Source organism: Parasteatoda tepidariorum, chromosome 9 (genome assembly GCF_982258835.1).
Source record: "Parasteatoda tepidariorum strain Cologne lab strain chromosome 9, Ptep-v5.0, whole genome shotgun sequence".
NCBI lineage: Eukaryota > Metazoa > Arthropoda > Arachnida > Araneae > Theridiidae > Parasteatoda > Parasteatoda tepidariorum.
The window spans coordinates 53,339,172-53,366,989 of record NC_141763.1 but is presented as its reverse complement, the minus strand read 5'-3'; the positions used below and the strand labels follow the sequence as shown (position 1 = coordinate 53,366,989).

The following is a 27,818-nucleotide window of genomic DNA, read 5'->3' as shown; positions in this document are numbered from 1 at the left end:
CTAAAGTAAATAGGTAAACAAATAAGCCTAAACACACTTTTAAGAAACATTTGTTCAGGTATTTCAGAATAAAAATTAATTGAAAATTGAAATAATCACAAGGAAAAAAAAAAATATTTTTTTTTTAAATATTTAAATATAGAGTAGAGGAATGAAATCCAAAGGAAGTAAGAATACTTTTATTTCGAAAAATTTATAATTTATGATTTGTACTTCTTTATAGTAAGATAAAAATTTTACATTAAGGAAAAAAAGATGGCTTTTCTAACAAGTTTATATCAATTAATTAGTCAACATTTAATTTACAATTCCATAATTGAAATCAGTTTTAGATAATCGAAAAGCATTTAAAATTCATTTATACTATGCATGTTATTCAGTTGTACTATTATAATTACAATAACAATTACTACTTATGGCTTTCGTAAGTAAAAACTAAATTTGTAATGTGTGTGTGTGTATATATATATATTTATATATACATACACATAGTGTTATCCATTACTAAAGTCAAAATTTTTTTCTCCAATTATTAAGATTTTAATTTGTTCCTTTATTTGCTAATTATGATACAAGGGCATGAAAACATTACAATTTTATAATACAAAAATCTCTGTCTATTAATCATTGACTTAAAAAATTCTGTAAGAATTTTAAAAAATGCGATTACTGCAGCAAATTCGTTATTTAATATTAAGAGATATTTTAATTTAATCTTTCAAGAAAAACCATTTCTTTTCTTTTTTTTTACTTTCTTATCAAATAAATAGTCAGTATTAAATAATTAGAATAAATAATATTAACTAAAGGTGGGACTTCAAATCCTGAATCAAAACTTTAAGGAAAATAAAATAATTATAGTTTAAAAAATTAGTCAGTGTACTTAGCTTAAGAAGAAGTTAAAAATGTTAACTTTTTTAACAAAGTTATTTCTAATTTTAGTTTAGGCTTTCAAAAACTGATTGATAAAATCTAAAACTTCTGAGGATTCTCATATACATTTATTTAACTTATAGTTACTGCACATGTTTCAATAAAGCTAACTTTAAATGCATTTTTCTAAGAGAGAAACGGATAGATTAGGATATGCCATGCTTCTTCAGTCATCCTCGAATACATAATTATGTTAATAGTCTTTTAGTTAAACATGCAATGATAATTTACGAGGAATGAATTTCAGCAAACAGCAAAAAAAAAAAAGAGAAAAAAAAGATTATTGAGACTTATTTCGATTTATTGAAACTTATTTCGATTATTATTTTTCAATGATTTATGGAAACTTTTACTTATTTTATGACTAAAAATTTAACAAAATTGATCAACATTGAAAAGGTATGAATAAATGGAGGATCATATGTGAGGTAACGAATTGCAAAATATAAAAAGAATTAGCTCATATTGATATTTTTGATCAATGGGAATTTTTAAATACCAAGGGAAAAAAAGAAAGAAATATCACATAAAAATAAAAAATGACAAAATTTAAATGTTATATTTTTGAAGAAACAAAACATAAACAGCAATCATAGAAACAATTTAAAAAGTCAACAAAAAATATTTTATCACACAAAATTTCAAAAAAAAAAAAATAATAATAATAATAAATAAAATAAAATGGAAGAGCATGTGTAGTTAAAACTAAAATAATTTTTGAATTGCATAAAAATGATAAAACATTTAAGAATATATGTAGAATAAATGACTTAGCTGCTTCTACTCTAAAAGCGATTTACATACATGGGTATAAAAGGCAGTGAAATGTACATATGGAATACAATGCTTTAAAAATACTATAAAACTATTCATTTAGAACAATGAATCTAGGTTCATATTATTTACACACATGGAATTAAATGTATGAACGTCCACAAGCTCAATTTATTGCACAACTACAGCTAAAAATGATTTTTAGTCTACTAAAAGATTAAAGCCTTGCATATTTATGAACCAACTGGAAGAAATGGGGAAGAAAAAGAATTATTTTGACTAGCACCAACACCTCTAAAGACCTCTTTTTATTTAAATTCTAAAATCATTATAATTCAAAAACATTTGGCCAGCCATTACAAATATAGAAGTCAGCATTATGAATATTTTGTGTAACCTCTACATATCATCACGTGAGATCACAGCATTGGTAGTTTAAAAATAGTTAGCAAGATATCACACACAAATTTGACACTTTCTTTTCACAACCTGCTTACGATACATGAATAAAACCTCCAATGGCTAATTTCATAGCATTGGACATTGTTCAATTGTTTACTTAAAATCTGTTGATGGTAATCGTTCATATTTAAATAGATAATTTTTCTAAAAAAATGTCATATGTCTAACTTATATTTTAAAAACAATTACATAAAAAAAAAATTTTTTTTTTAATGATAAAGACATTACAAAATTTTTCTACAATACTAAATACCCTTTAAAAAAGATAGACAAAAAAAAATTTACAAGCAAAATTATGCGAAAAAATAGAATTAAATTTAAAAAATGAAATATAATATACACATATATTATATTTCTTAACATAATATTTCAAAATACAATTAAATCATTTTAGAAATTAGTATCAATCATTATAAAATGCAGTAAACTATGCAAATTTTATAACACATCTGAATAAAAGGAAAAATTAATAATGGAAATTTCTAGAATTTTGCTGATAGTAAGCTGTACTTCGGATGTAAATAAAACATCTACAAAAAAAATTTTCTACTAAAATAAAATTATTTTTTCCCAAAAATAAATAAATAATAAAACATTTTTAATTCAAAGATATTGTACATTATCATTATTATAATTTAATTGAATACCATAATTTATTATAACATAATGCAGTAGGATAATAGGACTTTACATAATTATTAATGCATGAACCAATAAATTTTTGAAATAACATTTTCATAAAGGAATTCTCAGGTCTTATATAAATAATTAGGATTAATTTTATGTGATTAGAATGAGCTAAGTTATAAATTTTTATAAACAAATTAACAAAGATATATTATAAAAGAAACTCAATAATAGACAGAAAAGCAAACGTAATAGACCTACCTAATTCTCACTTTATATAAAATACATATAAATAACATTTGTAAAAGATTACAAGTAGAATATTGTTCTCCCCTAAATAAACAATAAAAAAAAATTGTAAAAACAACAGCAATGCACAGATATTCTGGTCCACCAATGAAAATTTTCAACATCACTGTCTCTTGTCACATTTGATATTGCTTCATTCTGAATATTAAACACACTAAGAATCTAATTTTGCAAGTTCACTTGTGTATATTCCAATGCTCTCCATGTCATGTAAAACAAAAAATATTTGTTTTAAAGAACTAGACATTATATTTACAAAATAATTAGATATTGATTTGAGGATGATTTGGGCAGCTTGTTGTTTCGGAAAGCTTGAGCTAAAAATGAAAGAGTTTAAAATTCATTATAATTGAATGAGAAAAATTACTAAGATATATAGTGATACAAGTTAATTTGGCAACCTTCATAGGCACATTGTGAAAGAAATGTTCAGCGTGGGGGGGAGCATATGATTCAAATATATATAAAAAATAATTTCTGTGTTTAGTGTAGTTAATAAACAAAATATTGTCAATAATTAAAACCCTTCATTAAATATAACAGATACTGTAATTTATTCAAAGCATTTTGTAAGCAATAGCAAGTCTCAAATTTAATGTTTCAAAAATTATGAAAGCCACAGGAAAATTTCTCTTTTTTAATCACTTACAGATAGTATATTCCACTTGCAAAGAATTTTTATATAAGTGAAAAATTAAACTTTATAACACCAATTACGATCATAAACTATCAACAATAATTAAAAATTGTTTCTTTGAAGTTATAGTGTCTAAATTGCAACAATTTAAAAACACTCATTAAATAGTTAAGACATAATTTACATCAAAATAATAGCCACAGAATTTTGGTAATTTATACATAAGCTATCTAACTTTTTGATTTTTGAAAATCAACTTTTTTGGGAGGTTGGGTTAAAAGAATGGATTAATTTAAAGAAATTTCGTAAGTTTAGAAGTATTTGGATTGGGCTGTACCCCCTTGACGCTTCGACCATGATCCCTTTTGTAAAATGATCTATTGACTATCATTATAACTAAATCAAAGAAAACTACAAAGGTTACAACTTACACAAGTTTCAGTGTATAAGCTAAACCAACAAAGCAGAAAAAATAAAGTGATATAGAAATTTTATTCTTTCTTACAAAAAGTTTGTTACATCAATAAAAATTTTATGTCAAATTAATTGCTAGAAAAAAGGCACACATCTAAATACTTTTTTTTTTAAAAAAAAAAAAGGTCTAGGGTGTATGCAGTTTGAGTTCAAAAAAAATTCCATAGACAGCAATGATTAATATAAATTTAAATTGCTTGCATTCCTATAGTTCCAAAAAATTTCAGAACATCATTACAAGCACAATGTTTTCAGGATATCCTAATTTAATAATTTTTTTCAACCCTCAAACTATTAGGCATAAAATGTCTCATTAGTGTTACACATAAACTAAAGATTTAGTTGCATAACTAACTATATATCATTTAATTATAAGCATCAATAGTTCAAAATATAACTTCATTCAGAATATGCCATTCTAATAAATACAAATCCTCATAATTTATTTGGGAAATATAACTTCTTAAAGTAAATTACAGTTAAAATTAGAATAATTAATATACATAATCACTGTGGAGACAGGTACTAAAATAGTAGGTTATATAATTTCAATGTAATAATTTTTTTAAAAATGGCACTAATAACGAAATTACCAATAATTTGCTAATCTCAGAATTTGAAGAAAAATAATAGGGATTTCTGTCAAAAATTAGTTGCATAATTATTTTAGATTTAATAATAGAAAATACAAAAACTCTTAACTGCTGATTACTGGTAATTTTAAATTAAAAAATAAAATGAAAGCTTACTATTTAGGAATTAAGGTAGGTGAACTCTCCTAATAAATTAAAATTCCTTTTGACTTTAAATTCATAATATATGTTTGGTAAGTTTTTATCTGACTTTTATGATAGTTATTATACAAAATAGAGTAAAAGTAAAATTATAAACTCTTAGTAAACATACCTGCCAGTACTAACTGAAGGTATCGCAATAGATTTCAAATTCTTTTCATCAGCCAAGGACAAAATGTTTTTTATAGCTTTCTCCAATTGTTCAGTAGAATTTGAAGAACCATAAGGTGGTATATTACAATGAATGACATATTTGGCAAGGAAGTTATGACCTGGACAAATCACAGCTGAAAAAAAGTTAAAATGCCATTTATAAGAAAATAAACTGAATTAAGTAGTTTTAAATATTCTCTAAAGATCAATTTATAAAATTAATAGCTATGCAAAAAAATAATGAGATAAATAAATAAATAATAACATTCATCTATTATTGTCTTGATATACATTTGTAGTTTTTATCAAATTTTTAAAAAAATATCACTAAAAAGTCTAACACTTAAGTAGATAAAAGGCATTCTAAGTGTTATCAAAATTTTCAAAAGCTTATCACAAAGTACTATAAAATATAAGCATCAATTGAAGATGAATTTTCACATACTCTTTCACTTAACATGAAAAGTAGATAGCACTATAAAAAGTTACTCTATTAGAGAAAATTGTGAATAGGAAATGAATACAACCACACTAACTGATTTGCTACTTTAACAAATTTGTAGTAAAATTTTCTTAACAAGCACAGTATTTCCATTGGAAAAATTGGTATTCTGTATTTCGTACAGGAAAGAAATTAAATTCTACCTTAATTTGGTTTGGGGGTCACAATTAAAAATTTCATAAAAATAATAGGTATTTATACTCTTTATAAAAATTTAGATTCCTCAGAAAAAGTAAAAAGATAATTGACTTTTCACTAATGAACTTTTTGTTTTAACCTAGTCTTCCAAAGAAGCTACATTATTTTCTTTCTAAGAGGAAGTCACTAATATTTCAAGAAAATAAACCAGGAAAAAAATTATACATTTATATTGGGAAGGAAAAGTCATTAGACACCATATTATAAATCAGAATTTAAGATTTTCAAAGTACATTAAAATATTTTATATAATTAAGATTACTAAAAACATAAAAATTTAAAATGTAACGTTAAATAAATAAAAATATGTGGGAAAAGATAGCAGCATACAGGGCAAAATGAAGTGTATCAAATCTAAATAAAATACAACAAAAGTGATACAAAACTAAAAGCATAACACAAAAAGCACAGATTTTTGGTATAAAAATATTTATCAAGTCATATATTTTATATTTAAAATATTAAACAGGTTTTTATTCTTAATATTTACCAAGCATTATAATTTCAATAATAACTTAATTTGTTTTAAAGGTGCATTAATAAAAGGTCATTACCTCCTCCAATATCAAGTGGTCCATTAGAAGATATAATATCCTTGACTTCCTGTTGAAATTCTTTACCTCCTGTTTTTTCTAATGCTAAACCTAAGACAGGAATAAAAATTCATGTAGAAAATTTTTATTATAGTTTTTAAAAATTAGAGAGACTTACTAAAATTTAAATCCTTTAAATATTACAAAATTTTATTAATATCATCATAGTAACTTCTTGTAATAGATTACTTCGCAACGAAAAGTGTGATGAATCCAAAATATAATATTTTGATGCTTTGTAATGACTATAACAAAATTATTCAAGTAAATGATAACATTTACCGTTGAATCTTTTTTTAGTAATACTTGCTTTATCTTCCCCTTAACAAAGTATTATTATAAATAATTTAATCATTATTATGAATTAGTACATATCAAAAATATATAATGTGTCTTATCTTTTTAAAAGAACACTTGATTTCGATCTTTTAAGTACAATTGATGGACAAATTTGGTTTTAATGATTTGTTGAATAACTACTGAATCACTAATAGCATTTTTTTTTCTTAATAAAAAAATATTCATTTCTTATGTGCAATATTTTTAAATTGGAGATTTATATTATGCTAAATAAAAATCTACTTTTAGAAAAAAAGGACTTGGAAATTTACATTTCTTGCATTTAGTTTTGGAAGTCTAGTGGTGTCACTAATAAGGGGGTTTACACAGTTAGTAAACTATTACATAGAAGAACTATTTTTGAACAACCTATTTTACTTTATTCTTTTTATTAGCAATAAGAAGTTGTTTTTCAAAAAAGGTTGAATCTTTGCGTTAAGTTTCTTTAATTCAAATTTAACCATTATAGTATAGGGCCAATGACCTGTACCAAGGTAAATTTTGATTATGAAAAATCTAAAAAAGTAAATTTTAAAAAACTATGATGATAATTTTTTTCTGGGTAAAATTAAACATTTCTTAAACTTAGGATTGATAATTTTTGTTGTGCATACATCACAATTCAAATCCTGTTTTTAGAAGATAATTTTGTAACTTTTTTTAAATTTCATTTTCTACAAAACAGGTACTAATTTATGCTTAGAAGTGCACATAGAAAATATTACATCCATATAATCTCTGTAATACTACTTCCCACCTCTATTTCATTAGAGTAGGGGAAAAAAAAAAGGTGAGTAGAGAGCAATGATCTCTCTTTTTCAGCTCCTTCAGAGAATATGAAGATAATCATATGGATTTCTGTTAAAATTAATTATTTTGGGAGAAAACTGGAAAAAAAAGGCTTGGACCTTAATTGTCAAAATTAATTTTTACAATTTAGTTAATCAGCAAATGGATGAAAAACACTCTATATTTAAAAAGCAGAAAATGGCAACTATGAAGCGTTCCATAATCAACAAAAAAATTATGTTAAAATATAAATAAAAAAAGCTTTGAAATCTGACATTACAAAAGCCTTCTTTTCTGTCACATTTGTACAGTTGCTTACATAATGCCAAACTTCAAATTATTTTTTTAAAAATTTAATTTTTTTTATATCAACAATAAGATACCTAAAATACAATAGAGTCTTACTTTTCCAGTTAACAATGAGCCCAATTGTCCAATTAACTGGTTCATGCAATAACCATGCTTATGATTTGTCAGATTTGGTATATTAGGCAATTATGCTTTATAGATTACTATCAAATTTTTGATGATTAATTTATCAAACATTATTATTAGTATTAGGATTATCAAACTAATTGTACAAATTGCACACAATAAGAAAAGACACATGTAAAAGTTACAAAAGATGCTCAAAAATATATTTGTATACTAAGCTTTTAAGATAGGTAGAATCAGAATGATACTTCCTACCTAAAATTTTACATAAATTTTCAATGTGTTGCATAATTTTGACACAACTTAATGCGTTGCATAATTTGACTCAAATGAATTTCTTTAATGAGATATACTTATTTCACACACTACTAAAAGAAACAAATACAAAAAAAAGGAATATAGGCTTATTTCATACCTATGTCACTACTCATATGCAAGGAAGCATTTGTGGGATGAAGAAGAGCGTCAGAAGTAACATGAATTATATCACCCTGAATGACAATAAGCTGAAGAAAAGAGACGAACAATAAATATTTATACAACAAACACCATTTATTCGGTAATAAAAATGGATTACATAAAGCAAACTAATTTCTATGATTTACTATACATATAGGACTCTAGCTAAAATAAAATTTCATAAAGCTTTAACATCAAATGCAATTTTTTTCTGCTGTTTCTTATCACCAACTAATTTGTGCAGATTGTGTAGGTGTTAGGGAAGAAAACCCTCAAATTAACTTAAAGTTACTAAAATAAGTAAAAATATATTTGTTCTTACTTTTTGACCAAGGAAGAGCTTTTTCTCTGACAAAACTGTAATAGCACCACTCACATTGCTGAGAGAGTTTGGAAGATCTTTACCACCCTGGAGAATGAAATACCAATGTTTTGTTTACTCATAAACAATTTTTTAAAATTTTCCAAAATTCTCACAAATATATGCAAAACATTACTTAAATATATCTTTAATTAAAAAAATCTTGGCCATAGCAAGGTTATATGTACTAGAAATGTGCCTGCCACTTTTATAATTGTGAAAATAATTATTAAAATTAATTTTAAAGAAATAGGAAGTAGAATGAAACAATGCAAAATATATCTACCAAATAATATCTCTTAGCATCGTTAGAAGATGTTAGTGATTTCATTGTCAACGGTGAAAGAGCAATGAGTTGTGATAAAATTTCGTTTGACAAAAAAAAAGGTGGAAAAATCCATTTGAAAATGTTGGGAAACAGAGCATTGCAAGTGCCAATGTGAGAATATGTTGTAAAATGTTTCAAAATGAGCTTAGATGATGAAGTCTAATTTGGGAGAACAGTGCCTTCTTCAACCTGTTTAATTGTAAATGAAATTGGCAGCATCATAAAGGAGAACCAGCATTTACCTGTTTCTTATTGCCATTAATTGTTTTTCCATACTTTCTTTACTTTTATATGATATGCATTACTTTTTATTATGGTCTTGTTTATAGAAAAAACAGATCATTGCCCTTTAATTAGTTATTATGAGATTTTACAGCAAAAGTTTGCAGTTTTAAGTTTTCCCAAAAATTTTGAAATATTTCAGCTTAACTATACAACTTACATCAAAACATACTTGTCATTGATTTGATATGCCTGTAACTTAACAGAGTAGGAAAAATTTACCTTTCCTTTGCCTTTTCCTCTTGTGGAAGCAGTAACGGTTGTTTTTCTGGTAGCAATCTTTTTTGGAGCATAAACGGGTTTAGACTTTTTAGGTGCAACAACTGATGCAGATGATGGAGATGCAGGACCAGAACGAGGAGATGGCATGCTTGCAAATCTGTTTTTCCTCTTAGCTAACAATTCTGGTTCTATGCGGGGTAGAACTCCTCCCGAAGCAATAGTAACATTCTTTAGTAACTATGATAAATAAATAAATAAGTAAATTGATTAAGATTAATAATAAATTGTAATTTCTTCTCTTTAAAAAAAAACTATGGATACACATTTATTGATAAAAATTAAAAGAGCTTGTGCATTATCCAAGTCTATGATAAGGCTGAGGGATGAATGTAGGAAAGTCATCACTTTGGCAGCATGGCATTAGCAATGGCAAATATACATGCCTTGCTGTCTAATCATCGTAGGTGGTTTAAGTAATTATTATACATTTTATGGACTGCATCAATAAGATTTTCATATCAGAATGCTTTATAAATGTTTCTCAAAAAATGTGCAAAATTTCATATTATTATGAAAGGGAGGAACACACATTATTAAAAATTTCTAAACCTACTGCATGAACAAAATTTTTTTTTTGAATATACAGATATAATTTGAAAAACAAGCAAAATTACATTATTATTACAACAGGGTAATAACATCACTGTTTCTTTTATTTCTATCAATAGTTACTTTTTAATTGACAATTAACTATTGAGTTAAACATAATGATCCAAAGAACAAAAATATTATTTTATCTTCTTTCAAGCGTAGGTGTTAGGGAATGAAATCCCACACTGTTTTTTACAGTGCAGAGTTTCAGAATTGAAATTTACAAACGGAATTTCATTCAAGCAACTTAAAATCAATTTTAATAAGTTACATGTATAACTGAAAACAGAGAAAAGTATAAGAAACAAAGAGTTTGTACACAATATGAAATTTAATATTTTGTAAAAACAATACCAAAAAAATTATGAAGATTATGGTCCTAAAAATGTACTTCTAATTTTTTCTTCCTTGCTAAAAAAGGATGCAAAAAACATAACGAATCCAATGAGTCATCTCCTTAACTGTTCTTGTTGATTATAGTGTCAATTTCCTTTTTCGTCATATTTCCTTGTGCGCAATTCTGAGGAAACAGTGCATTTTGTATGGCTAACTTCAGTTCATCTTTTAATCATATTTCTGGCCCATCATCCTCAATCTCTTTGTTTTCTTTATTGTTGATTATTGTGCTTTCTTTGTAGTTTCCTTCCTTTAATATGTTGACAAAATCTTTTTATTTTTCTTGACCCTATTTGCAGATAGAGGTTTTCAATATTCTGTTTGACTTTATCGTGTTTCAGAAATTCTAAAACAAATTTGAAGCCCATTCTCTAGTCATCGAGTTGTTGGTGATTACGCAGATACTGAAAACACTGTTATATCCATTCTTTTCAGTTAAATATGAGGTTCTAATGCAAATTTCAAACATTCTCTCAAGTGTGTCTTCTGACAATTAATTTCTTTTTTAACTGGAACTTCATTATCACACAGTCTCTCCTAAAGATTTTCTTAAACACAAAGTCTATGGGAAAAAATCTGTGCCTCCTAAAAGTGGTCGTAAATAGAGGTGGTCCTTCCTGGATGCTTCACTGTAGTATATAAAAAAAATTTTAAGCAAAAGACTGTATGCTAAAGTAATATCTGTAAGCAAGGGTATCTGAATTTCCATTGTAATAGTAATAATGAAAAAAAGTTTCCTTCATATTTCTGCATTTTTATGCTTTATTTATTTCAGTACTTACTATATTCAGTACTTACTATTTTCAATAGTTTATTTTACCAATTTTTTTCTTATTTATTATGTGTCGAGAGTTGGTAAGTGACCAAAAAATATCTATTTTCTGCTCGCCATGTTATGAATTTACAGATTAATAAAATTTTCATAACAATATTTTAAGAGGTATAACACTGGTTTTTTTTAAACAACTAACATGTAAAATTTATATAGTAAAAAAAAAATACCAAATGTAATTCCTCATCATTAGCAATGGCAAGTAGAATATGACGGGGAGTAACTCTGCCTTTCTTGTTATCTCTAGCAGCATTTCCTGCCAGCTCTAAAATCTCAGCTAAAATAGAAATCTATATTATTATGAAGTTTTAAATGTAATCAATAATAAAAAAAAACAATACAAACCAAAATCACTAGTAAGTTATTAACAAGACTAAAAAAAAATTAGGTTAAAAGAGAAAAATTAATGCATTGGTGCATTGTGAAAAATTGAATTGTGTTTAAATCAGAGTTGACGAAGTTTTGAAGGTTTCACCACAATATAAAGTGCTATCCGTAAAACTTCTTTGATAGATATACTTGTCAGAAACTTAAAATATTACACACATGTTTAAACATTATTATTGACAACCTAAAATTATGCTGCCAGATATGTTTAAGAAAAAATGTTGTAAAAAACAAAATCTATGTCAAAAGAACCAGAAAAGTTTCAATTTTAAAAATTTAGTAAAAAATAAGTCGGGGTTTGGCTGGAGTGGTTCCGAGCTTTACACTTCGATTTAGTCCCTTTCTGAGGATCAATTTTCTAATCTCTCAGAGGCCATTGCGCCGGAAATCACCAAAACTTGATGTCTCATTGACAACTCTGGCACAGGTGCTGAGGGGAGATCTCCGAATCTTGATCTGTGGCAGAATAATTGCCAATTCTTGGCAACTTTTGGACAGCAGCCAGTAAGAAACTAATAAAAAACTTCACAAAAAGGGACTAACTCGAAATGTATAGCCACCCCCAGGCAAGCATCTACATCTTTTGAAAAAGAAAAAATTGCAAATTTAAAAACTATTTGGCACCTTGGAGATTGTAGTTGGTGCTACGGATCAAGATACGGAAATATCCCCACTGCTGATATTAAAATTTTTGTCTTACATAATTAAACACGCAATCAATGTATTTATTTGAAAAAGATTCAAAATTAGAAGAAAAAAAATATTTTTTTCAAAAATTTGTTTACATATATCGTTACTTAAGACAAAGGTATGTATCTTAATAATTTATAAAGCTCTAAGTTTTAGAACTTATTCAATGTACTAAAGTATAAAGTTTTACCTAATGAAGAAAATATTCAATATGCAACTTCGATACTCAATAACTTTATTTAATATATTAACTGGGCACTGTGAAATAATTAAAATCCCTTGATGGATTTTTATCAGAATCAGATGAAATTTCATCAGAACTGATAGAGAAATGTAGCACAAGTTTAAAAAATTAAAATTGGCATAATTTTAAGCTGAACTTGTCAGTAAAAAATAATTAAAACAAACTAGTACATTAATTTGATGAATTACAATCCCTTACCTGTGAGATATTCAATTACGGCTGCCATATAAACCGGCGCTCCTGCGCCAATTCGTTGATGATGAGTCCCATTTCGTAAATAACGATGAAATCTACCTACAGGAAACAAAACCCCAGCTTTCGTGGATCTTGAAGTAGCCTTGCTTCGTTTTTTCCCTCCACGACCAGACATTTTTTAAATCCAAATTAATTATAAACTACCTAGCGATCTAGCAAATCATTAAACCGAAAATATATAACAAACAGAAACAGACAGACTCTTTAAATTGCATCACAGTTAGAGTTACATTTATGAGTCCCATCATATTGTTAACTAAATGAGCTAATAACTTTTTTAAATGAATTTTATACTGTGTTAAAGTATGTTTCATGTAAATACTAATTATTATAAGCATTAAATTACTTAAACCAAATGTCCTAAAATTTAAAATAACACATTGATATAACTGTAATCACTCGTAACTGTAATCTTTTTACTCGGTGGAGAAAGTAAATAAACAAACATTGTGGAATTCGTTGATATTTTTTAATATATCTATTTTATAATGCCTTATTTATTAGGTACCAATGCTATTCGTAGAACCATACGATATCTTGAACAAGGAAAATTAATATTTAGGCAAAATGTAAAAGTTATGACTGTCAGCTATAATGATAAAGGTGATTATCATCAAGGTGCAAGGTAACTATTGCAATTGAAATTTTATTCTTAATATTTTTCTCATCAAGAAATTGAGTGTTTTTTGTTAATATTTGTGTTTAGTTCGTGCTCTTGTTAATAGATTGATAGATTTGTAATCCGTTTTTCAATGTCTCCAAGTTGTCTGAAATTAAATGAAATATCTGATTAAGCTTTGATTAATGAAATAACAATATTTAAAGATGTAGTGGCATAAAGGTAAATAAACGCTTCAAAGATTTGAATTACGCACTGTAATATAAAACAATAATTTTAACAATAATCATGAGGATAAACGGGTGCAAGTCGATGGCTTTATTTTGATTTCTTTTTTTCACCTGTATATTCTATTCTGTTAGAATTGCTATATTTGCTACTGTTGAATGACAGCTAAACTAAAACGTGTTAATATAATCTACATTGTAGGTGGCGGTACAGCTACAAAGTTTTTAAGTTATATTGCTACTGAAAAATATGTATTGAAAATTCATTAGCAAAACAATCTCCCAGTCTTGGACAGTGGCCCTTAAGAAACTATAAAAAAAACATCAGAGAAAGGGACCAACTGGAAGGGTATAACTCGTAGCCAAACCCAAGCAGATATCTACATGTTTTAAAAGAAAAAAAAACAAAAATTCCCGTAAAAAATCACTTTGAGGCCTTATCAATTGTTGTTGGCGTGGTAGATCACTACAGAAATATCTCCATTTTATTTTCCTGTCTGTATGTATAGTTAGACTAAGCGTGGACGGGAGATGCATACTTTGGAACTTGTAATTTCGTCAAGATTTCCTGGTTCATTTTTTGTTGGCTCTGAAGTAAATTTCTTCTGAAAATCCTCAGTGTTGGTATCTAACAATGTAAGGGTTTTAGTCTGCAATTAGAAAATTTTTCAACTTTTTCCATCCATATCTAGCTCAAGATATTTATTGTGGAGCTGTTTAACTTGGTACTGTCTTTGATAAACAAGTTAGGGAGCAATTTCTTAACTGTGATAAAATTAATACTGGTTTCTCTCCACTAGTACTAGTTAGCATTGATTTGATCTCTCTCAATCCTGTCTATAGATTTTGTGCGAATTCTATAAGTTTTACAAAACTGATACAAATTCTGGGATAGAATTGAGGAATTCATCATGCAAGCAAATTGAAGAACCATAAACTAGTTCTGCTGGTGAAGAACCCAGATCATCCTTTACAGCTGTTCTCACTCCTAATAGTTCTAAAGGAAAAACTTTGACCCTCAACTTGTTCAACAATTTTTGGTTATTCTTTAGAATCTGTTGTTGTCTCTCAATTAAATCATTGGACGATATGCCATGTTTGTATTGGTATTAAAACCTAGATACTTGTTTTGGGACAATGGAAAAGTTTGCTTTCAAACACTCACTATTGATCTGAAGTTATCATCTTCGGGATTTCAACTGTGCTTATCCATGTTAAAATCAAGGCCATAGCAAATGAATATGCTGTTTGATCTCGTAGTGGAACAGCTTCGATCCAGCAGGAGAAAAGTTCGATGTTGAGCAAATATTTGAATCATTTGCACAATGGTAAAAGTTGAACGACATCAATCTTGCGATGCCTGAACCGTTAAGATGGAACCTTGAATTCAGTGTGTGTATATTTGGACTTTTGATTTTTAACATGCTCTTACAACTTTGGAAATCTCTGTCTTAGATCAGATGAATTGTTTCCTGAGTAATTTTGTTGTCACTCTTAATTCCTGCATGTGAATGATTAAGAATTGATGAAAATATTGTGTGGGAAAAGTTTTTAATGCTATATGGCCGGTTATATTTTGAAGTATCAAAGAAAACTCTTTTATTACTATCTGGAAATTATCTTTTATTACATTACAATACAATTCAATATTAAGGTTCAGATTATTTTTGCGACTATTTAATTCTTCATCTTTCTTACAGTCAGCAATAAAGTCCAAATTTGTGCGAATGAGCTACGATTGTTTCGATTCTAAAAATAGTGTCTGCCACAATGTTGTCTTCTTTGGTGAATTTGACAATGTAGCTTAACTGTCGAGCTTGCCTGGTGTGTTTTGTCAATATATTGTTGGAAGACACAAAGAAATTGGCTTACATTTCCTTAAAACAGTAAAAAACTTGCCTTCTAGATGATGTTTGATTGCATCATGGATTGCTAAGAGTTTCTTGACTTAAGTGTTGTATTTTCTTTTAGATGGTGTGAGTGATCGAGAGTTGAAACAGAGAGGTTACGTTATAAAATTTTCTGTTTCATGGATGGCAGCTCCTAAGTGGGTATCAGAAACACCGGTTGCAAAAGAGGGATAAGCCGACTGGGATATAAACCAGCATTGCTTTTTAGCTTAGGGCTTGCTTCAGTTTTTCAAAAGCTTTACAGATATTTACAGTCCAAAATTTTTTTTATGTTTTTTCACTATTTTCAGCATGCAGTCAGAGGCTGTTGAAAGTTGGCACATCTGGGATAAAGCGATGGTAAAAGTTAAATATACCCAAAATTTTTTCTAGCTAGTGAAGAATTTAGGTCTTGGAAAAGTCATAATGGTTTCTACTTTAAACGGTAGAAGTTAAATACTATCAGCTGAAATTTCATATCCTAGAAGTTGTAGCTTCTTTGAACCAAATGTGTAGTATACTTTGATACTAAGTTCATATTTATTCAACCTTTTAAAAACTAGATGTAAATGTTGGATATGAGTATCATCGCCTGGAAAGTCCAAATGTCATGATGGGGAATTCAAAGAGTACAACTTCGGAATATCCGCTTCATACTCAGGAATTTCTTAATTTTCTCTAATGAGATCAATTTTTTACCATTGGTTTTGATTTTTCTCCAATTTTAGCAGCATACAACTCCAATTTGTTCATTTTTTTCTATAAGGATGAAGTCATTTATCCTTATAGAAGAAAATAAACAAATCCTTATTTCCTTTAAGAAATAATAAAATGAATAATCTTCTATAGTCGTTTTATTATTTCTTAAAGGAAATAATAAAATAACTGATGACAAAAGAAATCGTAAATGATTCAGCTGCAGTGTTAATTAAAAATTAGGTAACTATTACTGTATTGCTGATTGAAAGACGTCTCCACTAACCTCTTTAACTTTACCTTCAGTAAATATATATATATATACAGTGAACTCTCGCTACTACGATATCCGATACAACAATAACTCCCTCTATTACGATAATGTTCCATGGTCCCGCCAAACTTGCATATAGATTAATGTTATCTTCCTCTCAATATAACGATATTCTCTGAAGCAGTAAACCTCTGTAAAACGATTTTTTTTCAAATTTCAACATTATTTTCTTTTTTTTTTATTGGTTTTCAAATAATGTAAAATGCCTTTTTGTCATCTTTTACAATTTTTTTCATCTTTTCTGATAAAAGGGTCACTGCTGGTTATGATCTTTCACCCCACTGTTATTTCTTTGCACATCAGAGAATGGCTTTTGTATTCAAATTTCATTCCCCCACTGTTGAGGTACTTAGACCATCCTAAGAGCTTCATGTTTTAGAATTGCCTCCCTCAGTTCTTAAGAAATCACCATTGTAACATCATGAGTCATAAATGACCACACACATCACAGTAACACCTGCTACCCTGAGAAGGTACTGTTTCTGTAGAAGGTGGGTGGAGCACGTATATTGAAATTGAGGAGGAGAAAAAAATGTATACTGACCATTGGTCATCGTTCATCACTGTCACTTAATTCCTGATTTAAACTACACCTGGTGTTTTCATGAGCTAGCGCAAATTCTACGATCAGAGCTTTTCGCATTTAGTGCTGCTAACATTTTCAGCTTGGTGAGTCTTCAGTGTATTGGATATTTTTTACTAGTGTAATTTAGCATAAGATGGCAGGGAGAAAGCAACTTTCATTTCAAGATAAACTTAACGTTATTAAAGATATTGATGATGGAATGAAACAGATTGATGCAGCTAGAAAATCCGGATTATCTCAATCTACAGTTGCAACGTTTCTAAAGAAAAGAAAACAGATCGAAGATACTGTAAGTTCAAATTTAATTAATCCAAAGCGTAAACGACTAAAAGTCGCAACTAATGAAAACATTGATGCTGCCGTCTTAAAATGGTTTTAAGAGATGAGAGCAACAAATATCCCAATAAATGGGCCCTTGTTATGCACACAAGCACGTAAATTCGCAGTAATGCTAGGGAACGAAACTTTTAAAGCTAGTAATGGTTGGCTAATGCGTTTTCGGGATCGACATGGAATAACTTTCCAGGAAGTTCACGGAGAGAAAAAATCTGCTCCGATTAACGAAGCAAATGAATGGAAGCAAGAGAAAATGACAGATATTCTTCAAAAGTATAAACCAGAGAACGTTTATAACGCAGATGAAGCTGGGCTGTTTTTTCAACTCCTTCTCGATCGAACATTGGCATTTAAGGGTGAAAAATGTTACGGTGGAAAAAAATCAAAGCAGAGATTAACTGTTCTTCTGTGTGGCAATAGCACAGGGACACACGAAATGCAACCTCTTGTTATCGGCAAATCATTGAAGCCGAGGTGTTTCAAGAATGTGAAAAGTCTTCCCGTGGAATACAAAGCCAATAAAAAAGCTTGGATGACTTCTAAGTTTTTTTCTGAATGGTTGTTGATGTTAGATAAAGAAATGAAAAAGAGGAAGAAAAAAATTGCTTTATTAATTGATAACTGCACCGCTCACACCTCAATTCCAAAACTACACAACGTCAAAATTGTTTATTTCCCGGCCAACTGCACTTCGATTTTGCAGCCACTCGACATGGGCATAATCAAGTGTTTCAAAGGATACTACAGGAAGCGTTTGGTTGAATCGATACTTGTCAACATCGAAAATAAAGTAGAAGATCCTTTTAAAACTGTGAATGTCAAGGAAGCATGTGATATTATTGCTGGTAGTTGGTGGGAGGTAACAGAAAAAACTATTCAAAATTGTTGGGAAAAGGCCGGTTTGTGTGTCTTGGAAGATGAAATTGTTTCTAATAGTGAAGAAAATTCCACAGACAGTGATCTTTCAGATAATCAAGAATTTGTTTTGAATCTTCAAAAATCTTTATCTCAACTTGAGGAAAAAATGGGTAAAACATATGGTGTTAACGTGGAGGACTATTTAACTGCCGATGACGATCTCACAATTTTCGCAGGAGTTAGTGATGAAGAGATTCTCTCTGAAATTACGGATGAAATGGAAAATAATGATGAGGAAGAAGATGGTGATGATGATCCGTGTGTATCACAGTCCGTATTGTCACCCCATGAAGCTCTTCAATCCGTAAAATCTCTAAAGGCATTTTTCTCAAGTCTTACAAGCACAAATGAAAATCATTTTCGGGCATTAGATTCTATGCATACTTTGTTGGTAGACTTAACAGTCAGAAAAATGAATAAACAAACAAAAATATTGGATTTTTTTCAATAAAAATGTTTTTTTAAGGTAAGTTTACAATCTTATGTTCTGTATTTATATCCATTGTTTTTAATGCTTAACCGTAATAAACACTTTGCAAATTAATTTTTTCGATAATATATAAATATATTTATAGTTAATGAATATATAACATTAAATTTCAAAAAATCTTATTGCGTCCCAGAATTATGTGGGCCCTCGATATAACAATATATCCCTCTACAACAATATTCTTATTTGGTCCGCAAAATATTGTTGTAGCGAGGTTTTACTGTATATATATAATAGGCTTCAGTAAATACATTCAAATATGTTTATTCTAAGCTCAAGAACTATGAGACCAAATTTGAGGAAAGTAAACCAATATTGAGGCTTAAACCCAGTCTATAAATATTAGGGGGGGGGGAAGCATTTCTTGTTTAAAAAAAGCAATCAAAGTAACAACACTTAAAATTTTTAAACATATAGAAATTACTTCGTGTAAGTTGTTTATCGTATTTCTTTTCTACGAAATAAATGCTAAACTTATGCTGTTCCTTTATTAAATTTGTCACCATTTAAAAGGATGCATAGAACTAATTCATATAATTGTAAAATCAACTCCACAACCATGTATAATTTTTCAGTCTATTTTTCAAAATAGACTTCTAAATTTGTCTTCAACCAACACTGGACAGATACATAAAAACTCTGTGCATTCCTTTAAAATAAATCTGAAATATCTCTACTTACCTGAGCAGTGTAGATATATTATAAAAACAACTGGGCAGTTTTTTACCTGATATGTAATTAATTCTGAGCAAATTTATGCTGGGCAATCACACTTAAGGTGCTGGTAAATCATATTTTTTTCTTATATTAACTGTATTCAACCGTAATTATTTTTATTGTGAATAAGGTTTTAATGCTTTCTGAAATAAATATAGACATCCAGTATTCAGAATTTTGTTCTTACTTTTTTAGGGACCTTGTCCATTGGAATCTTTGTCAAATTCAGTACAGAAATCCCACCGTGCAAGTTTTGTTTTTGAAAAATTTGTTTCCTACACCCTTTATAAGATGTTGGCTTGGTAAGCATTCTCATTAATGAAAATTTCCATCTTTTATTACTATATATGTATTAGTTTTATTTCTAATTAACAATTTAATTCGATTTATTCAGGGGTCTGTCTAGGTTTTTCTGAGAGGTACCTATTTTGTGAAATTTTAGACATAATTTGTGAAAATTAAAAATTATAATAAAAAATCACGAAAATATGTATTTATCGTTTCCTACGGGATGCAAAAATAAAATTCTAAGAAAAAGTATTTTGTGAAAGTACCGCTAAACGGTAGTAAATTTGGCCTGGACAAACCCCTGTTATTAATTTATTTAATATTGTTTAGAAACCCCACTGCATTACCTAGTTTTAGTGGAATATTCAATAATTTATAGATTTTGGTGTTTCTTATAAGCTGTCCCGTCTTATTATTGAATTTTGATTAATCCAAAAATTTTAGATTATTTTATTCTGAAGTTAATTTCCACCCAAATAATATTTACTACTGTCTTTGATAAGTAACATTTTTTTTACCATTTTTATTAAAAATGTCTTGAATTTAGATGCATTAAAATTTTAGCAATGTAATTTACTGCAATTGTGAAATAGGATATGTGTAGTTAAATCTGGGCTAAGTATATTACACCAGGCTTATTTCATTTATACTAATTATATTGTTAGAGCTAACTTGTCCAACGAATCCTATTCAGAAATGTAATTACATAGTGGTAGCAAGGCTCAAAATTAAGGGTGGACTGTTGGTTCAAGACACTGACTCTTACTAATTTGACTCAGACCACCAGAAAATATATTATCAGTGGTCTTCTGTACCATCAATTGATGTAAAGATATGGTATGCTGTTTTAGGTCTGCATCAGTGTATCTGATATTTTATACTAAGTACTTTAAAGTTGTTAGTACTTAAGATGAATACATCATGAAAATAGCAAGTACAATTTATATCAGTTATTTTCTAAAGTATAAAGTCAACTCATGATAGATAGCTCCTAAAAATAAGTTTTAAATCTTATTTAAAAATGTAGATGGTGGCATCAATTTGAAACTTGTATTTGTTTTGAATCATTCATATGATTTTGGACTAGTTCTATCCAAATGTCAACTTTACTAATATTCCATTTGTATCAGTTAGAAAATTACAACTCATAGAATCTATTACATCATGGACATCTATTACATCAAGACTCAGATCAACTCTATTCATTAGCAAATTTGGATCAATATATGGATTTGTTTTAATTAGAGGATTATTTCCAAATAGTTACTTTTTTGAACTGATACAAACAAGTAGATATTTGAAGAGTTAAACAGTCTTAATTTTCTTTCTTCACAGACTATTATAATTCATGACAATGAGTTTCTATACTATTGCATTTTTGTGTTAAGTCAAATCGTATGTTAATTTTTTTTCAAATTTTAAAATTATAAAATAATTTCCATAAATAATTATAAAAAATTTAATGATATTTATTTTTTTTTAAAAATTTCTTTCATTATAAATTAATTCCACATGAACTTTTTTTTATATATTTTGACAAGTTTAATTTCAAAGATGAGAAATTCTTATTTTTTATCAGCTTCATTTAAAAGAATTTTGAAAGCAATTAAGTGGTAAAATTCATTTTTATTTGATTATTAAAGTACTTTATCATGAACTGGTTGAATCTGATTAAACTATCCCAGATATAAATGAACGAAAAATATTGTGTGAAGTATTTCATTTACTTTATTAGTTTGGAGAAATATGTGAATGGATTTGTATTAGCTATATCCAGTTTTATCCTGCATGAGTCAGTGGATGTATTATGTTTTTATAACTTCATAAACAGTAATGTAACAATGTCAAAAACATAATAAACATGCTATCTTATTTTTTAACAGAACATTTGTGATTTTGTTTTAAATTTAGTTCAATTACTGAAAATTATGCTGGAAAACAATGGATGTTTTATTTTGTGGTTTTTTTTATCCTCACTGTAAATTGAGATTGGTATGTATTTAATGCTAAAAAAAATTCACACTTGCTATATACTGTACTTTACTATACTTTCAGATACTGGTGAAGATGTTATTATGGATGTTTTTAATAAGACAAATGTTGAAATAATTGATCATCTCATCAAGATATTGGGACAACCTGAGTAATAATTTATTTATTTATTTTATTGTTAATAATCTTTTTTAATTTTCACATTAAATTTACTTAAATGACTCCTCAGTTACAAAAGAATTGCCTTAAGAAATGCAAATTTTTTTTAAAAATTAAAGTAAAAGTGATCTTCTCTATGAATTTAATAGTCAAATTGTTAAACTCATCAAAATGGATATACATTCAATCTAATATTCACTCAGAATTTAATGTCACAATATCGTAAGATATTATAATATATGTGCTGAAGCTTTACGTCACCACTGTTCAACATTATGTTCTAAAAGTTATTTTATTGTTTGTCTCATCCAGTTATGTCTTGTGAATATGCCTTATAAATTCTACGTGTTCGTTCATCGATGTTTTTTCCTTCAATCCCCACTGCAAAAGGACGTAATAGATATTTAAACAAACATTAATAATTATTTAAAAAACTTACTTGAATAAATATTATGACAAATGAAAATATTTAGTATTAACTGAGCATAAAATTAAAGTAATATTGCTTTTTAAAGTAAAATTTTTTGAAATGTTGTAATGATTGCTTTGGGTATTATATTAATACGGGCTCTAAAAAGGAATTAGCATTTGCAACTTTTAGTTTAATTTTTAGTTCCATTTAATATTCTTATCTCCATTAAATTGTTTTACTTTATTGTTCTTTGAAGAAAAACTTATTTTATGGCAGAATTTGAATCTTTAAGTATAGGTTACATTAAAATAATATTTATAAGAGAACTATATCCTGTTTTAAAATGAAAAAGGAGTAAGAAGGGCAGTTCTTGAAAGCTGAAGGGAACTCTATGTTTTCACAATGAAGGCAAAAAGGGTGAATTTATCTCTATAAGAAGGCAAGCAAATTATTAAATTTTATAGTAAGATATTAAATTTTTAATTTGCATTTTATATTAAATAGAAAACTATTTCCTTATCTAATTATAAAGGTACCTAAATGATAATCTTTTTTATTTTAAAAATGTCCGTCTTTTGAATTTCAGCAATTTTTACCCAAACCATAATTTAACATTGCAATGGTTCGATTGATAATCCAGTTTACCCCCCAACAACTCAAACTTCTTAATAAAATTTGTTCTAACCTTAAACTTGTATGATTCTAAACTTAAAATCACATCAGTTCTTTTTTAAAAAACATTATAGGATGTTTTTCTTTGGATGTATAGTTATTATTCTATTGCATAAATATTTAAATGAAAAATACCTTTTTTTTTAAATATGTTATAGTTTTAGCAAAAACGTTTGAATATCATAACTGATTGAAATTAAAATGTGACAATTATAAGATTTAATTGAACATTTGTTTTGATATTTTAGTTCATTTATAACTTCCTGTTAAAACATTTATGAAAATAATTTTATAGTTTATAAAGTAATATTACAAATAATTTATAGTCTATAAAGTAATTATTTATTCTTTAATTTTTTAGTGTAAAAGAAGAACAAAAAGAAAAACTAGCATATGAAAATCTTGCAAAGTTTGGAAGTGGCTATCCTAGACATTGTATGTGTGAAGTTCCTGGTCAATTACCTTGTCCTGTCACTGTTCAACTTCCTGAGGAAATGACAGGCAAATATAAATCTGAACATAATTTATGGCCCAAGCCAGGACTTCATAAAGATTAGTTTATCTTTAATTATTTTCCTTGTAAATATCATTAGCAGTTTGGCCTGAAAATGTAAACCTTTAGGTGATAAATAAAATTGTTGTTTGTTATTTCTTAACTATAATAATTAAGTTGAAAATCCTTAAAACACTGAAATATATATATACAGTCAAACCCTGCTATAGTGAACACTGTTTATAGTGAACTCCCGGATATAGTGAATGAAATGTTCGGGAGCGTGCCTTGCTATACACGTATAATGTTATTTTTTGTGGATATAGAAGTAAAAAAGTATGGAGGTTGGATATTATCAACTTTTTTCTGTCTTCGACTGTTTTTTTTCTTTTAATAATTTTGAAATGTCTACTTCAAAATAAATACTTATACTGATTTTTAAAACCATCTATAAAGTGGAATATAGCAATAAGCATTTTATCGTGTTTGCTATTTCTATCACACTTTTCCATCCCTAAACAAAGATCTACCCAGGCAGATGTATGGACAAATTTTCCCCTGCTTCAGCTAAAGATTACTAATTTTTTTTTTGTACACAAGATGAAGAGTAATAAAGAATGAAAGCAAGTTAACACATTATTTGTTACTACATATTATTTTTCAGTCATTTTTGTATTTCATTTTATTGGTCATTTATTTAAATAATGTATAATAAAAAGGAGGAGTTTGGAACCATTAGTTAAAATTGTTTACGGAACGGATTTAGTGAACTCCCGGTTATAGTGAACCAAAATTTTACTATAGCGGAGTTTGACTGTATATATACACTCACATCAAAAATATCATTGATTTTGAACGTTACCAATCAAAGCTCAAGTTAAATGTATTAATAATACTTAACATTAATCACTTTGTCAAAATACTTTATATTTCTAAATAAAAGTGTTAGTATTATTAACTAATTATTACAAACTTATCGCTGAATAAAAATAGTTATAGTCATTTTTATTCGAATTCAACATCTCATGAATTGTATAGCTAGGGAGATAGTTTGTCAATTGAATATTAAATGAAGAGTAATTTGCGTCGGAAAACATTGACAATAAGTTTAAATTACTTTTAGGAAAACATGTCTTTTCTTTATTATGTAAATGCATTAAAACACTAAATGATTAAAAAGATTAAATAAAATGAAAAAAGTTTAAATATTCATATTGAATAAGTTTAAATATTCATATTGAATAATAATTTTTCCTATAATGCAAAATTATAGTTGAACAGATATTCTTCTCTTGATATAAACATATTTATTGATGAAATTTTACCTTAAAAATCATAACTTTCAGGAATTTTATATATATATATATATATATATATATATATATATATATATATATATATATATATATATATATATATATATATATATATATATATATATATATATGTATGTATATATATATATATATGTATATATATATATATATGTATATATATGTATATGTATATATATATATATATATGTATATATATATGTATATGTATATATATATGTATATGTATATATATGTATATATATATATATATATGTATATATATATATATATATGTATATATATATATATATATATGTATATATATATATGTATATATATATATATATATATATGTATATATATATATGTATATATATGTATATGTATATATATGTATATGTATATATATGTATATGTATGTATATGTATGTATATATGTATATATATATATATATGTATATATATATATATATATATATATATATATATATATATATATATATATATATATATATATATATATATATATATATATATGTATTTGGCTTAAATCAATGATGTCTTTTAATTATTAAATATCAAGTGATTTCAATCATGTTTACTCTTTTTGAATTCTAAACGCTTTTGTCAGTTTTATAGTAAATTGACAAGTTTCTTAATTTATTATGTAATTTTTACAGTAAATATTTTAACAATTACAAAATTTTTAAATGATTTCTAGAAATTTTCATTTTCTCTTAAATTTTTCAATGTAGGAAATTTTCAAAATACATAATTCCTTATTAGGTATTTCGAAATTAGTTATTAAAATGAATCATTGGATAACTTTTTAGCATCGACCTTAATGGAAGTAAGAAAAACTATTTTAACTTAGTAAACACTTTGGTGTCAAAAAAATATATTGGTATTTCAAGAACTGAAAAATAAAGAAGTTTAACTATGGTTAGAAAACTTGGCTTAGTTTTTTAAGGGAGTGGAAATGATGAAGATAGTGTTGAATTCCTGTAAATTAATACTTATTTTATTATGAAATCTTTATGAAATATTTCCTCATTTTTGTTTATTCATTAAGAAATATGAATTTCCGTTGGACTTCATTATCTTTTTTTTCACATGTAACATACTATGTATGCATCATTCAACAGTATTTGACCAGTCTTCTCCCGCTTGTAACAAAATTCAATTATTTATGGAAAAGTATTGAATCAATTAAGAAAATAGTTTTTTGCTCAGTATGAAAAAAAGTATAGAATACATTGAAAAGAATTGAGAATTTTCTCATTCCTACTTTCATAGTGAAAAAATACTGACATTTTTTTTAAAATTTAGATGTGAGATTTCCAGTAATTAGCTCAATAAGTTAGCTCCCATTAATTAATCTGGCAAATTTAAATTATGATTTTTATGTTTGTTAATAATATCTATATTTATATATCTAAAAATTAAATATATTTGAAAAAAAAAAAATTCTGAAAATAGTCTAAATTTGGGAAGATACTTATAATTGGTGATGCTCCATGTGTAGTAAGACTTAACTCTTTTAAATATTAACTCAATTTAAAAAGAAATTATAAAGTAATGTAGCTGTAAAATTGATAGAATGCATTGATTTTTCTTTCTCTCTCTCTTTTCTTTCTGTATATTCTTTATTAAAAAAATCATGTTTCAATTTGGTGTGGAAATGTCACCTTTATTATCACAATTACCTTCTAAAACTTTCATGATGACTTTCAAGAATATTTATAATCGCATTTGACATTTTAAAGAATATTTCTTGTTTGAAATAAATCTGTACATTTTATCTTTTGATAATAATCTGTATCATTACTGCAATAGAAAGAAAGAAAAACTTTCATTCTGTTTAGTTATATTAATCTTCTCTTTGTCACCTATAGAATTTTTGATAGCACTTGATTGGTTTGCCACATTAAAAATAATTTTACAATATTGTTTAAAGGAAAAGCTGCATTAAAACAGGAAAATTTATTGTAAATCTTTCAAAATAACACAATAATAAAAGAATTAAATTAATAACTATGCAAATCAATTGTTACCAAATTGTTTAAATTTATTGCTATATCATCTCTCTACATAAATAGCTTGTTTGTTTGTTTTTAAGCTTATAGAAATAACCTCATAAAATAGAAGCACATTATAATTTATTTAATAACAAGTATTAGTTTATCTGCTTTGTAGAGTTGCCTGCTTTGAACTGGTTGAAGAAATAAACTGCTCATGGCTTGGATTTTTTATTCCATAGTTTAGAAAAAAATCAATTCTATGAGGATATATCAATTTATTTTTTCTGTATTATTCAAACTTTGAAAGTAATTTTCTGAGAAAAAAATATCTTGATCAGATTTTTACTAATTTTTATTACTAACTGTAGTAATTATGTTAAGCAGTCAATCTTGTATAGTCATTAATATAAGCAATTAGTAGTTTCTATTATTTAAGTTAAAATCTATAAGTTCTAAGCACTTTTTGTGGAGAGCTGTCCAGGATTCAAAATTATCACTTTATCATTTGGTTCTATTTGACTTATCAT

At 27.0% G+C, this 27,818-nt stretch overlaps 2 protein-coding genes across 2 annotated transcripts; one reads left to right on the top strand and one right to left on the bottom strand.

The window, feature by feature from the left end:
- Positions 1-2,554: 2,554 nt before the first annotated feature.
- On the bottom strand, positions 2,555-13,367 carry LOC107448051 (core histone macro-H2A.1). The gene is made up of 8 exons (XM_016063140.4): positions 13,070-13,367; positions 11,721-11,827; positions 9,672-9,908; positions 8,801-8,887; positions 8,435-8,525; positions 6,418-6,507; positions 5,123-5,297; positions 2,555-3,422 (listed from the first exon to the last, which is right to left on the bottom strand). Exons 1-8 carry the CDS (start codon positions 13,239-13,241, stop codon positions 3,260-3,262), a joined length of 1,122 nt encoding a protein of 373 aa, XP_015918626.1. The 5' UTR covers positions 13,242-13,367; the 3' UTR covers positions 2,555-3,259.
- A 154-nt stretch (positions 13,368-13,521) lies between these two features.
- On the top strand, positions 13,522-24,117 carry mRpS25 (mitochondrial ribosomal protein S25). The gene is made up of 4 exons (XM_016063141.4): positions 13,522-13,751; positions 20,134-20,240; positions 22,282-22,369; positions 23,823-24,117. The coding sequence occupies exons 1-4, from the start codon at positions 13,615-13,617 to the stop codon at positions 24,016-24,018; spliced, it is 528 nt and encodes a 175-aa protein (XP_015918627.1). The 5' UTR covers positions 13,522-13,614; the 3' UTR covers positions 24,019-24,117.
- The last annotated feature ends 3,701 nt before the right edge of the window (positions 24,118-27,818 follow it).